The 15923-nt window shown below is 41.2% G+C and overlaps 1 protein-coding gene across 3 annotated transcripts in view; it reads right to left on the bottom strand.

Moving 5' to 3' along the window:
* Positions 1–15923, bottom strand: part of LOC126462365 (dynein light chain Tctex-type protein 2B-like) — a 107904-nt gene that overhangs the window by 46306 nt on the left and 45675 nt on the right. For all 3 annotated transcript variants that reach the window (XM_050096069.1, XM_050096068.1, XM_050096067.1), the window contains exon 3: positions 7934–8067. In XM_050096069.1, the coding sequence (XP_049952026.1) occupies positions 7934–8067 (134 nt within the window). The remainder of the gene's footprint in view (positions 1–7933; positions 8068–15923) is intronic.

The raw sequence follows: 15923 nt of genomic DNA, 5'->3' as shown, positions 1-15923 counted from the left end.
TTTCATTCATTCGGCCAACACATCAGAAACAGCAGGATAATATTCAGATTCACAACCTGAGAAGGGGGATGTTTGTGGCATGTGTGTATGACTGTGACTGGTGGATTGCAGACGTTATAGACACCTGTTATGAGTTAAACGAAACTGTAGTGAACTTTATGCTACCACATGGACCCGCTGCTGGATATAAGTTTCCAGCTGAAGGGCAGCAACAATGCCATCAGTGCTCACTTCCTGTTCAAAATGTTTTGAAGATTGAAAGTGCTCCAGTTCCTATTGGTTCAACAGGTAAGCATTACTCTATATCAAAGGAAGATACTGAAGCAGTGGAACACATTTTTAGTTCATTGACTGGTTAATTTTAGTATAAAACTGAGTGCACAGAAGTTGCATAAAAAGAAATATTTAAGTCTTTGGACCTTTCACATCCATTTTGGAACCATTTAAAATGCTTGAAAAATGAGTCTCTTACTCATTTTTCAAAACTAAAATTATGTTAAATAAGGCTAGGTTTTGAATTTTATGGACCTATTTTGTGATAATGTGGTAATAAAATAGGTTTTATGTATGGCAAAAATTTCAATTGTTCATAAAACCTGTTCAACCTAAAAGTGGAAGTTCTCCTATAGAACTACATGGTACTAATTAACAGAAAAAAAAATCAAAATTTTATGGATTGGTATTTTTAAAAACATTTTTTCATAAATTACAATACAAGTTCAGAATACTACAGTAAAAGAACTTTGACAGGCAAGTCCAAATCAAGGATTTCTTTGTAATCATAAAGCTATTATCTTTCAAAATAAAAAAAAATAAAAAATAAAAAAAAAAAATAAAAAAAAAATTTCTACAACTGTTCTAGAGATACAGATTTTAAAATTTTTCCAAAATTTGCATCTTAAAAATGGTAAGCGCAGTGGCATCTTTGGAGGGCTGTATCTCGGAGCAGAAATTCTTTTGGGGCGGGGTGCGGGAGGGGGGGGGGGGGGGGGGACATATTTCTTACTTGTTGTTGTGGTCTTCAGTCCTGAGACTGGTTTGATGCAGCTCTCCATGCTACTCTATCCTGTGCAAGCTTCTTCATCTCCCAGTACCTACTGCAACCTACATCCTTCCGAATCTGCTTAGTGTATTCATTTCTTGGTCTCCCTCTACGATTTTTACCCTCCACGCTGCCCTCCAATGCTAAATTTGTGATCCCTTGATGCCTCAGAACATGTCCTACCAACCGATCCCTTCTTATAGTCAAGTTGTGCCACAAACTTCTCTTATCCCAAATCCTATTCAATACTTCCTCATTAGTTATGTGATCTACCCATGATTTCTTATCTTACTTAGTCCTTCATTTTAACATATGCTAAATTCAATAACATCCAAGACTTTGAAGGTAAGATTTTTTCCTAGCCTGCCTGAATTGATATGGACTATGTCCAAAGAACCAGTACTGGAAATATTGAATGGTGTTGAGGAAAATAATAACCTTTCACAATTGGTTTAATTAGAACTAAAACATATGGAATCTCTACCCAGCATAAGAGAAACAAGTGGAGTAGTAAAAATTAAATACTATTTGTAATCTCTAATAAATATATCACATTTCAGCAACATATACCAATGTCTACCTTGAACCCCCCCATGAACCATGGACCTTGCCGTTGGTGGGGAGGCTTACGTGCCTCAGCGATACAGATGGCCGTACTGTAGGTGCAACCACAACGGAGGGGTATCTGTTGAGAGGCCAGACAAACATGTGGTTCCTGAAGAGGGGCAGCAGCCTTTTCAGTAGTTGCAGGGGCAACAGTCTGGATGATTGACTGATCTGGCCTTATAACATTAACCAAAACGGCCTTGCTGTGCTGGTACTGCGAACGGCTGAAAGCAAGGGGAAACTACAACCGTAATTTTTCCCGAGGACATGCAGCTTTACTGTATGATTAAATGATGATGGCGTCCTCTTGGGTAAAATATTCCGGAGGTAAAATAGTCCCCCATTCGGATCTCCGGGCGGGGACTACTCAAGAGGATGTCGTTATCAGGAGAAAGAAAACTGGCGTTCTATGGATCGGAGCGTGGAATGTCAGATCCCTTAATCGGGCAGGTAGGTTAGAAAATTTAAAAAGGGAAATGGATAGGTTAAAGTTAGATATAGTGGGAATTAGTGAAGTTCGGTGGCAGGAGGAACAAGACTTTTGGTCAGGTGATTACAGGGTTATAAATACAAAATCAAATAGGGGTAATGCAGGAGTAGGTTTAATAATGAATAAAAAAATAGGAGTGCGGGTTAGCTACTACAAACAGCATAGTGAACGCATTATTGTGGCCAAGATAGACACAAAGCCCATGCCTACTACAGTAGTACAAGTTTATATGCCAACTAGCTCTGCAGATAATGAAGAAATTGATGAAATGTATGACGAGATAAAAGAAATTATTCAGGTAGTGAAGGGAAACAAAAATTTAATAGTCATGGGTGACTGGAATTCGTCAGTAGGAAAAGGGAGAGAAGGAAACATAGTAGGTGAATATGGATTGGGGGGAAGAAATGAAAGAGGAAGCCGCCTTGTAGAATTTTGCACAGAGCATAACTTAATCATAGCTAACACTTGGTTCAAGAATCATAAAAGAAGGTTGTATACCTGGAAGAATCCTGGAGATACTAAAAGGTATCAGATAGATTATATAATGGTAAGACAGAGATTTAGGAACCAGGTTTTAAATTGTAAGACATTTCCAGGGGCAGATGTGGCCTCTGACCACAATCTATTGGTTATGAACTGCAGATTGAAACTGAAGAAACTGCAAAAAGGTGGGAATTTAAGGAGATGGGACCTGGATAAACTGAAAGAACCAGAGGTTGTAGAGAGTTTCAGGGAGAGCATAAGGGAACAATTGACAGGAATGGGGGAAAGAAATACAGTAGAAGAAGAATGGGTAGCTCTGAGGGATGAAGTAGTGAAGGCCGCAGAGGATCAAGTAGGTAAAAAGACGAGGGCTAATAGAAATCCTTGGGTAACAGAAGAAATATTGAATTTAATTGACGAAAGGAGAAAATATAAAAATGCAGTAAATGAAGCAGGCAAAAAGGAATACAGACGTCTCAAAAATGAGATCGACAGGAAGTGCAAAATGGCTAAGCAGGCATGGCTAGAGGACAAATGTAAGGCTGTAGAGGCTTGTCTCACTAGGGGTAAGATAGATACTGCCTACAGGAAAATTAAAGAGACCTTTGGAGAGAAGAGAACCACTTGTATGAATATCAAGAGCTCAGATGCAACCCAGTTCTAAGCAAGGAAGGGAAGGCAGAAAGGTGGAAGGAGTATATAGAGGGTTTATACAAAGGTGATGTACTTGAAGACAATATTATGGAAATGGAAGAGGATGTAGATGAAGATGAAATGGGAGATAAGATACTGCGTGAAGAGTTTGACAGAGCACTGAAAGACCTGAGTCGAAACAAGGCCCCGGAAGTAGACAACATACCATTAGAATTACTGATGGCCTTGGGAGAGCCAGTCATGACAAAACTACCATCTGGTGAGCGAGATGTATGAGACAGGTGAAATACCTTCAGACTTTAAGAAGAATATAATAATTCCAATCCCAAAGAAAGCAGGTGTTGACAGATGTGAAAATTACCGAACTATCAGTTTAATAAGTCACAGCTGCAAAATACTAACGCGAATTCTTCACAGACGAATGGAAAAACTGGTAGAAGCGGACCTCGGGGAAGATCAGTTTGGATTCCGTAGAAATGTTGGAATACGTGAGGCAATACTAACCTTACGACTTATCTTAGAAGAAAGATTAAGAAAAGGCAAACCTACATTTCTAGCATTTGTAGACTTAGAGAAAGCTTTTGACAACGTTAACTGGAATACTCTCTTTCAAATTCTGAAGTTGACAGGGGTAAAATACAGGGAGCGAAAGGCTATTTACAATCTGTACAGAAACCAGATGGCAGTTATAAGAGTCGAGGGGCATGAAAGGGAAGCAGTGGTTGGGAAAGGAGTGAGATAGGGTTGTAGTCTCTCCCCGATGTTATTCAGTCTGTATATTGAGCAAGCAGTAAAGGAGACAAAAGAAAAATTCGGAATAGGTATTAAAATTCATGGAGAAGAAGTAAAAACTTTGAGGTTCGCCGATGACATTGTAATTCTGTCAGAGACAGCAAAGGACTTGGAAGAGCAGTTGAACGGAATGGACAGTGTCTTGAAAGGAGGATATAAGATGAACATCAACAAAAGCAAAATGAGGATAATGGAATGTAGTCAAATTAAATCGGGTGATGCTGAGGGAATTAGATTAGGAAATGAGACACTTAAAGTAGTAAAGGAGTTTTGCTATTTAGGGAGTAAAATAACTGATGAGGGTCGAAGTAAAGAGGATATAAAATGTAGACTGGCAATAGAAAGGAAATCGTTTCTGAAGAAGAGAAATTTGTTAACATCGAGTATAGATTTAAGTGTCAGGAAGGCGTTTCTGAAAATATTTGTATGGAGTGTAGCCATGTATGGAAGTGAAACATGGACGATAACCAGTTTGGACAAGAAGAGAATAGAAGCTTTCGAAATGTGGTGCTACAGAAGAATGCTGAAGATAAGGTGGGTAGATCACGTAACTAATGAGGAGGTATTGAATAGGATTGGGGAGAAGAGAAGTTTGTGGCACAACTTGACTAGAAGAAGGGATCGGTTGGTAGGACATGTTTTGAGGCATCAAGGGATCACAAATTTAGCATTGGAGGGCAGCGTGGAGGGTAAAAATCGTAGAGGGAGACCAAGAGATGAATACACTAAGCAGATTCAGAAGGATGTAGGTTGCAGTAGGTACTGGGAGATGAAGAAGCTTGCACAGGATAGAGTAGCATGGAGAGCTGCATCAAATCAGTCTCAGGACTGAAGACCACAACAACAACAACCTTGAAAAAGCGCCTCAAGTTGATTGTAAACCCCAGCTGCTTCATGTAACATAGCATACTTCCCATATGTTGCCTTGCATTCTACGTAAGTTATTATGCATTCAATGAAAGCTTAAAAATACATAAGGAATCAATACCTTTTGATACTATCGATATCGCTACTTTTGTTCCAGTATTACTGAGGTTTCGAGAAAATTTAGACATTGGTCAACCTGCCTGTATGCTTCCACAACATAGCAACCTAGGAAGCTTGGCTGATTGGAACAGCTGTCATAAGACTGCACTGGCAGTCACAACTTAGCACACTGTCATCACAGGCCAATCCTGTCAGCCATCAACGCGGGACGCACTATGCCTCCAGCTGGGACGTTAGCTGTTGCCCATACCACTAGTGCTATATTGACACATAGTTGACATGGATTCAGAAAACATTGTTCTTGTGAGACGCATCTAACTACTCACACAAAGTGTTGAGTGTCATCAACTAGGAATTTCAAAAGGATCCCGTATTTCTAGATTTCCAGAAGGCTTTTGACACTGTACATTACAAGCAGCTAGTAATCTAATTGTGTGCTTATGGAATATCATCTCATTTCTGCGACTGGATTTGTGATTTGTTGTCAGAGAGGCTGCAGTTCACAGTAACTGATGGAAAGTCATCAAGTAAGACATTAGTGATTTCTGGCATTCCCCATGGTAGTGTTATAGGCCCTCTCTGCTCCTTATCTATATAAATGATGTAGGAGACAATCTCAGCAACTGTCTTAGGTTTTTTGAAGATAACGCTGTCATTTACTGTCTAGTAAAGTCATCAGAAGATCAAGACCAACTGCAAAATGATTTGGATGAGATACCTGTACGGCTTGAAGGTTGGAAATTTACCATAAATAAAGAAAAGTGTGCAGTCAGCCACATGAGTGCTAAAAAGAATCTGTTTAAGTTCAATCAAATCTAAAAGCCGCAAATTCAACAAAATACCTAGGAAGTGCAATTACGAACAACTGAAATCTGAAAGAACTCACCGAAAATGTTGTTGGGAAGGCAAACAAAAGACTGTGTTTTATAGGCAGAACACTTAGAAGATGCAACAGCTCTACTAAAGAGACTGCCTACACTACACTTGTCAGTCATCTTTTGGAGTACTGCTGCACAGTTTGGGATACTTACAACATAAGATTAACAGAAGACATCGAGAAAGTTCAGAGAAGGGCAGCACATTTTGTATTATCGAGAAATAAGGGAGAGAGTATCATAGACATGATACAGGATTTGGGATGGAAACCATTAAAACAAAGGCATTTTTCATTGTGGAGGGATCTTCTTACACAATTTCAATCACCAAGTTTCTCCTCCAAATGCAAAAATATTTTGTAATCAAAGAAAACAATGAGGAGAAACTTCCAATGTGATCAAACTCAAGACTTTTATCGGTCTTGGCTCTTCAAACAAGTTCCATTGGGACGACTGGGCCTTGGTTTCAATGTCATACCCATATATTCAAGTTTTTTAGCTTGTTATAATCTTCTTCAGAAGTTTGCAATGCCATTTTTGGTCAAAATTCAACAATTTCAGAACAAACTTTGTTTCTACATGTTCCAAGCCCAAAATTTGCAAAAAAAAATTGCTTGGCACGAGCCAAGGGATATGCTGACATCATCAGCAACCTATCTGATCGTGATTTTCCAGAACCATTTTCTTTAATTCTTCCACATTGTCATCAGTAATTGATGTGGTAGGGCATACAGGTTTATACAACCCACAGACTCCTGTCTTACTCGCAGTAGGTTCACCAAAAGCCACTGTCAATATTTTGATGTAGCGCTACACTTTATTCCATTTTTCAACCAAAATTTAATGCAAATTCTTTGATCCATCTTTTTTGTAAGCAAAAATTTGTTGAGCACTCGAAGACATATATAACCTTATCAACTGTCAACAAAATACTAAACATTCAAAACAGCTGAAAATGCAGACATACATCAGGAAGGAACATGTATACCAACAAGATTAAACAAATTTTTTTGTAGATCTTATGTGGAAAGCCAACAAAATTAAAAAACTTCCGTTACTTTTCGACCACACTCGTGTACAATTTGTTCTTAAGAACTGTTCACAATTTGAAAGTAACAGAAATAATAATAGTATTCACAGATATAACACGGGAAAACTGTCTCCAGTATTCACAAACTTTTATTTTGTACTGAATGAAGCAGAGTATGCAGCTGCGAAAGTATATGATTACCACTCTAGTGAATGAGAGGTAGTGCTAGACAATGAAATAAAGTTGAAATCATTTTTACTTCTACTCTCTAGGCAAATTTACAAGTAGATCCAATTAATAAATCAAAATGGTAGTGTTAGACAATGAAAGTAGTTTTCAAAACAAATTGAAATTATTATTCTTTCTTCTTTTTTGGTGAATTTATAACTGAACCCAGTTCCTAAATCCAAATGTAGGTAAGATTAATGTAAAATCAAATTATGTATATGGTCAGTATGTAACACATTTTTACTGTTGTTGTTGTTGTTGTGGTCTTCAGTCCTGAGACTGGTTTGATGCAGCTCTCCATGCTACTCTATCCTGTGCAAGCTTTTTCATCTCCCAGTACCTACTGCAACCTACATCCTTCTGAATCTGCTTAGTGTATTCATCTCTTGGTCTCCCTCTACGATTTTTACCCTCCACGCTGCCCTCCAATACTAAATTGGTGATCCCTTGATGCCTCAGATGCATTTTTACTGATACAAATATATTAACTTTATAACCAACTGGCTTGTTCCATGTCATAATGAAATATCACAAATGTGATCAACATGCAAATAACTAAACTAAAATTCTTCCATTAGTTTAAAGTGCATTGTGCATCAAAAGACCATCCAGTCACAGAAACAAGTGCCAAACCCACCATGAGGAAAGCTCATCAAGTGTGGATCTTGCATGATATTTAGTTATCAGAGTTCAAACTGGCATACTGAGAGAAAGACAAGCAATGTATTCAACAGCTCAAAACTTACATTAATAAATGTATCACAAGCATAGTTGTCTGCATCTGCATCCCATAAACATCTTGCACCAATTTTCACACCAGCTCCATGCTGCTCACAAATAACCACTTGCACAATATATTTGTACTTTTTGAATGGCATCTCTGAAATTAGAAAAGAAGATAGATTAAGACAAAAACAGCATCAAAACATGGCTTCAAGAATAGAAACAGCACTGCATGACATTCTAAATTTTAGTATTAGCATAAACGGTGATGGATAATGAACATAACACAATGTAACAAAGCTTCTCTGAAATTTTAACAGATTCTTCCTCTCTTTCTTTTCACTGCTTTAAGATAACAATTCTAAACTAAAGATTCTTTCTGTATTTTAGCCGCAAAACTGAATGTTTTGATAACATCCAACATCAGAACAAATGGACTTTAGACATTATTTTGTATTTAAGTAACACTCCAGACTACTTATTTTCTTTATTACTAAATGTAACATGGTTTAACTAAAACTGACAAAATGTTACATAAACAACATTATCACAATAGCAGCTATCTCTGCTGAATTACTGTTTCCCTCTTGTTTGTAAATATTCATAATAAATAGTTTTTATCATGCTTTCTAAACAAGTTTTATTACTATGAAGTGTGTGAGAAAAGTAATAAGACAAACAACACTGGGAGTGATCTGGCAAAGCTGTGTTTTATTTACTTGTATAGAACAGGTGTGTTCATCCCTTCCAAATGGCCAGTCCAAGTTTCAGCTCTGTAAAGCCATCACAAGCTTTTTGAGAGCACCATCAGGGAACTTGTGTTTTTGTTGTGTGTTACAATAATGGTACACAAGAATTTAGAGCATGTTATGCAATCAAGTTTAATACAAATCTTGGGGAATCCACAAATGTGACCTTCAAAACATTGCAACAGACCTATGGGGTACATTCCTTATCAAGTGTACAAGTTTTTTCTGATATAAATCATTTTTGGAAGGCCGAAGAGATGTTGAATATGAACCTTGCTCAGGAAGATCTTTAACTTAAGAAACTGATGAAAATGTCAAATATGTGTGTGCTCTTGTGGGATCAGACTGACATTCCATTAAGGGATTTTTGACCTCAAAACGCATTCCTGTAGTTCCACAGTCCCCATATTCAACCTACCTGAGTCCTTGTGATTTTTTCCTTTTCCCAAAATTGAAAAATGTCTTAAAAGGACGTCATTTAGGGTTTCTGGAGAACACTCAAAAGAATATGACTGGCATGTTAAAGGTCCTACCAGTAGAAGCCTTTCAGTGCTGCTACCAAGACTGCAAATAATGACTCCAATGGGACTGCTGAAGGGAACTACTTTGAAAGGGACAATACTGTTGTTTGAAAAAAAAAATAAAAACTTTGGTAGATAAAAGACCAGTCTCATTACTTTTCTCATAAACCTCGTATATTACCATCTTCCCCTAAGTTACAACTGTTTTTGTACAGCCTGGCACTAAACTTTGCATCCTTGTTTATTTTTCAAAGAGGAGATCACTATTCTTATACAATTGTCTTCAATAAGCCAGCTGCAGTACATCAGCTGTGCTGAAAAACAGCAATAGGTTAACTTTTATCTAACCCAACAAGTAGCTGTCTAAATGTCTGTACTCTTGTTATTATTAGATTCCAATATATCAAATTCCTAGCTTACGCTGAAGAGAACTTCTCCTGCCAGTGCCAGATTCACATTTCCAGAATAAGTTTTTCATGGTTTCCTTAAATTTATTTACAGACGTATCCTTTTAATATCCAATAGCGCATCATTCTTAATTATCCTGTAGTCAACTAACCTGCCAATCTTCATTTTTAAAATTTTGAAACCTTATGAACTCTTCTACTTTTTCTTGCTACTGTCCACATCTGTGCAGGGTCAGATTGGGTATGACTGATTTGGCATGGATGTCCTTCCTGTCAACACCCCATTTCCCCTCTGGACAGAATTTTGTACTCCAACTGACTGTATGTAGGGTGATTCATATGAAAGCATGCGAAAGTTTTTGAAATGTCTGTGAATCGTGTAACTTAGTCAGAGCTTCTTTACAAGCCCAGTATTCACCTAGTGAAATGTGGGAAACCACCTGTACCACATTCATCCTAGCCAGCAGAGTTGCTCTTGCTGTTAATCCGCCAGGCAGATATAATATGGGGTTGCAGTACCTCCCCGACCCAGATGCAGTGCTTTAATACGCACGGCTATCTGGATGAGTAGAAACTTCACACACTAACTGATAAAATTAGTTGACAGACATAATACATTTATACATATTTAGGCCAATGAAATGTATATGAACTGTGGTAGTGTGCCTATGTATGCCACCATCAGAATTGCAGAGCTCTTACTTGGCACTGCCGGTCAGAGATCAAAATGAGAGTGCATCTTCACTTGCTGCCAGCACCACCACTGGCTGTGTGGAAACAGCCACATGTCAACAGTGCAGCCTGCTCTCTCCTTGCCAACTAGGACAGTTCCATGATTCTGCTATAACGTACTTTGCCTGTTAATGGATTTCATCTGGACTGTCTTTTCCTCTGTTTCAATGCTTACATGCAAGTGTAATTCTGGTGCTAAGTCACTGCTGTTGTATGGTCTGTGTACCTGGGTGTTATAATGAAACCACTGTTACTACAGGTTTCGGCAACAAGGTTGTTTTTATATCAGCATGTGCTCTGCAATCACAATGGATCCAATGTGGGTTCAGTTGTTACAACAGTAGTTAAGCTTGCTCTTTCAGTTGGTTATGACTTTACAGGGTATTAGTACCCTTTCACAACTGCTCTCTGCACACCCTCCTGTGCCACCAGCATTTCCACATTTCAGCAAGCAAGGAAGTTTGGAACTCATACGAGCAGTGTTTGCAGTTATGGTGAAATGTTTCATTTTGCTTCGGAAACTTGCTGTGTTTACTGACCCTGCAGTGTTGTAGTTTTCTCAAATGTGTGAGTTGCTCAGTACTTTTAATCTTAAGCAAACCCTTGTTGTGGCTTCCATATGGACTTCACCAGAAAAAATGGACAACCAATCTCCTCACCTCCAATGTTCAAAGTCGAACTTAGGTTTATTTGTGCTTGTTGTTATTAGTCCTATGCTGACTGCCTGATACATGAAATCCTTGTCTGTTCTGCTCTGGACAGGGAGTGCGATGGGAGGCATTGCATTTAAAAGGTACTAGAGCCGGCAATGTCCTGGCTATTGCTCAGGCATTCAAAGTGTTACAGTCTGTGAGCGAATAGTTTAAGGTCATAATGGACATAGTGGTGATGAGTTTAGTTCTACAGCATATGTGTCATTCACTGACAGCCTCGTCATTTTCATCTTGTTTGCACCATTTGCAATCTGACTATGACTCTACCTGACATAGGTTTTCCTCATGTCCTGATTGTTTCCAGGCACAGTGTATGGCTTGCCGCAAACATGACCTTGTGGCGGCTGTCTGTCATGGCTGTCCGTGTGGCAAGGCCTCAGATGCGGATTGTAGAATTTCTGGGTTTCCTAGTGTCATGCTAGTGCACAACCATGAGCTGTTAATCCCAATAAGATTTATATTACCCTGAAAATTCAGCTACAGCCATTTCTTTTCCAGGTCAATACCAGAACTTCTGTGTCTCTCATGAACCTTGAAACATATTGCTTGGACCACCCTTGTCTTTTGTGTATCAATTGTTGTTTGCTTGGTTACATCAATAAGCCAATTCCTGTATACCATTATACGCACATGCTGTACAGCATTGTGAATGATCCTACCATTTTCCAGTTAAAGCAAAGTGTTCCATAATGTGCAAACTACCTTGACATTATTGTCATGGGTTACACAAGGCAGGGTAATCGCACTAACCTTCAGATTCTGTTCATCAAATTACAAGATGCATGCTTTCCATGCATTCTGCAGAAATGGAAGTTTTCTCAGACTGAGATCAAATATTTGGGCCGCCTACTTTTGAAGGACAACATCAAGCCTATGATGCACTATGCAGTGGCGATTGATTAACCTACCAAAACTGCGGAATCTGACGGTACTTCAGTCAATTAAAAGTCAAATGGAATCCACTTAGAGAATTTGAAGAAATTTGGAGGAGTGTATTTCGGTACAGCGATAAGCTAGGGCTTCAACCACCTTTGATTGTGCTTCACCTGCGCTAAGTTACAATGAGCAACAAGTTTTTACCCCATCCTGCATAAGATGAAGCTGTCTCTGGTGCCGCATACCAGTTCCATTACCTTGTTGTGCTACCCTCATCCACCACTAGCCCACCTTTCCTACTGCCTCTTCCTTGTTTATCTCATTCATTTCAACAAAAGCACAATGACATTACTGAGCTTGAACAAGTATTCTGAGGTACTTTCAAGTTTGTAAATTGAGCTTCCACCTGCAGTTCTTGTTTATATGTCTACATACTACTCAAGACATCCACTGCATGAATCTATTCAGTTCTTCATTTGTATTTCATGCAGGACTCTTCAACATCATGTTTCGATCTATATTGCCTCACTTTGATTCCTCCAAGTTATTGGATTAAATTTCACACAGTCAGATCTCTTACTAATCAAAGTCATTTTTATGAATGTTTCCTGCATCACTGCAAACAATTATTGGATGCTTATTTTTATTTTTATTTTTTTAACTCTTTCTGGATTATAAGCAGGGCTGAGCCTCTGGATCCTCAGTCACTCCCATTTCTGGGATAACGTATGTGTCCTGCAAGTTACCACTTTGTACGACACAGGTGCTCCTCTTCTGGAGTCAGTAAAGTGTCTCACCAGTACTCCACGTGTTTCCATTTGGTGCTGATTGCAAACATTCTGTTTACAGGCTCAATGCTAGCAAGCATCAACAGGGACTGTTGCCCTCATCCATAGGCAGCACATGGTGCAACAGCGTTGGCACTGCTATTAGGAACTAACCTGTGCCCATGGGTCATCTGTTCATCAACAGCCCATGGGTATCCCTCCGCTGTGGCGCAACCACCAGCACACAGTTGCAATTGCAGCTCCACTCCAGGCCACTCACACTGACCATATAATACGTCGTCCCATCTATTGGAGCCTCCGTTGACTCTACACACCACACCACATTGTTCCAGTTGTACAACAGTGATTACATCACAACCTATGTCACATCATCATCATCATGACCCAGGTCACAATACAGTCTTGGCTTTGCCACATTCATACTAGGTTATGATGATCATTTCTGTTACTATTATCCTTTGTGGAACTTCAGTTTTCTGTTGTCAAGTTGCAATTAATGTACAATGTCAAACTGACTATGGAATGTTGATCAGCTGCTTGTAATACATACTATCATCACCAATGGATGACGGACGGCAAGCACTCTTAGTTCTGTTCCAAGTTGCAATTAATGTACAATGTCAAACTGACTATGGAATGTTGATCAGCTGCTTGTAATACATACTATCATCACCAATGGATGACGGACGGCAAGCACTCTTAGTTCTGTTCCACAGTGCTTCTTACGAGCATTTTGAACTATTGCTATCATGCCACGGTTGTCTCAGCACCATCATTCCTATTGCAGATGATGCAGTGTAACATCAAGACCATAAAACAAAACGCCTTTCTCTTCCTGGAATGGACTGTCTGCCCAGCCATAGCCCCATGACAGAAGGCGACACTTTGGGCCACCACCATCATTCCCTTGCAAAGGCCCGTCTGCTTCACAGTGTCCCCTTGTCCAACATTGATGCAAAAGCACCCGATATTCCGAGTTTGTGACAACACCCTGGAGCCATGGTCTGGTTTCCTCAACTACCTGGAGCATTCCTTTGTGGCATTTGCCATCACTGAGAACTCTCGCCAATGATTTCTTCTCCTCGTCTGATCTGGCTTTTCAGCCTACTGCCATCTTCTGCCCCTTAATCCTGGAGTCGACCTCTCTTCCCTCTCCTACGCTTGCTTACATGGTCAGTTCACTCTTCATTATGCTGGCCACAACAGATCTGGTGTTCCTGTGCACCCTTTCTCTTCCGGGCTTCTTCTCCACCCCTTCTGGCCTCCCAGCTGGATCCTCCCACTTGTCCTTCCCCTCTGGACCCACCACATCCTCAATTGCCTTTGTTGCAGGTTTTGGCACCTGCCCCAGCACCACTGGCTCCAGTGGCCCTGGTTTCTGCCTGTTCCTGCACCATGAATGCAGCCGTCCCAGGCTCTGATGCCTGCCACTAGCTCCCGTGCCACCAGCTTCAGTGTCCACAGCCTGGATACCACCAGCCTGCCCAGTGTCGGCCCTCATGATGCTAATGTATCATTCTCTCCAGTCACTGACGGATCCACCTGAAAACCCTCTGGCCCCTTGCTGCTGACATGCCTGCCACTGGCTGTGGCACTGCCAGCCTGCCTGGCATCAGCCCACCCAGCATTGACCTGCTAGTTGCCACCCTCTCTGGCTGCAAGTTTGATGCTGCTCCTCTCCTCTTGCACCTTTGCCTTGTGGAGGTGCAGCCCTGTGTCTTTTGGCATCCAATTCTCCTTCTGTTCTGCCTTTATTTTCCACTTCTTGCTTCTCTCTTCCTTTGCTGACCCCTGCACCTCCTGTGCACCTCCAAGCACTCTTCTCTGCGCATTAAACACACTGTCATGCCCCCTCATGACCAAACAGCCTTGGCCACCCCTGGCCTCCCTTCAGCCAGCTCCTCTTCACTGATCTGTGCTCCTTCACATGTGTGACGCTCTGCATCTTCTACCATATTTGCTGTAGCAGCCACCGCTGCTCTACCAGTATGGTCTCTGTTGTTGCTGGCTCTCTTGTCCTCATCAGCCTCGCTATTGCTAGCACCATAGCTACTGACACCAGCCTTGTCACCACTGGTGTTCCTTCTCTTATTGCCGGCTCAGATACAGTTGGTACTGTCAGTGCCAGCACCATTCCCATCACCGCTGTCTTCGACCCACTGCATCTAGCCATAATGCCGGTCTTCATGCCCCTTTGGACACAGCCATGTGCTCCTCCACACTAGTGCACAGTTGTTCCTTCTCACACACATGCACCACCAGTGCTTTCACTTGTATCCTTGCGTTCCCTGGCTCCTGCTTTCCATGCATTCCCATCTCCTCCAACTGCCTTTGGATCACATCTCATTTTGCTTTTCTCTTTCCAACAGGTGACCCTCTGGCACCCACTATGCCTTCTACAGGCCTTTGTCCTGCACTGCACTCGCCCGGCCGTTATCCCCAGCCACATCTGACTGAGCATAAGGAGCTTCTTCTGCCGCCTCCAGTACTGCCCTTGCGGAAGTTCCATTGCAAGCCTTGCCTGCATGTCTGCTGCCGCCTACAGCGGCCCAGCTGCCCTTCCACAACGATGACCCAGCATCTCTCTTTTATCACAGTCACCCTCGAGCTCCCTGCCTCCTTCCTGGTGGAGCCCTCTCTTATGATGACTGTGCCATCTCAGAGGCAGAGAGAGGGGTGGGAGGGGGGGGGGGGGGGGGAGGGAAGAAGACGAATGGAGTATCTGCAGGGCTGGGCCCATGCAACCTTGCTCATTCCCATTTCTGGCAAATGTCTGCACCTTGTGCGTTGCTGCTCCATAAACTGCAGGTATTCCTGCTTGGGATACAATTATGTTTCTCGTCAGCACTGCGCGTGTTTCCATTTGCTGCTGATTGTAAACGTCCTGTTTACAGGCTCAACACTAGCAGGCATCACCACTAGCTACCATCGCCCAAAGACAGCAAAAGCAGCAACAATGGCAGCACTGCTTTTAGGACTATCTTGCACCTGTGGATAATGTGATCAGAGCCCCTGACTTGGTATATTTATGCCACAGTGCAACCACCAGCCTCCATCTGCAGTTGTAGCTCCGCTCCTCCAGTCCGTTTGCCCTGGTCATCTTTGGCGTCCCATCTGTTGGAGCCTCCTCCGACTATACCATACAGCGTTGTTCCACTACGCTGCTCAGAAGCCATCAGCACTGTCCCTGGGACCCAGTGCAATCAGTGTAGTTGTACAACAGTGAT

The sequence above is a fragment of the Schistocerca serialis genome, chromosome 1 (genome assembly GCF_023864345.2).
Source record: "Schistocerca serialis cubense isolate TAMUIC-IGC-003099 chromosome 1, iqSchSeri2.2, whole genome shotgun sequence".
NCBI classification, from domain to species: domain Eukaryota; kingdom Metazoa; phylum Arthropoda; class Insecta; order Orthoptera; family Acrididae; genus Schistocerca; species Schistocerca serialis.
The sequence above is the reverse complement of the archived record's forward strand: the minus strand, read 5'-3'. Positions and strand labels throughout refer to the sequence as shown.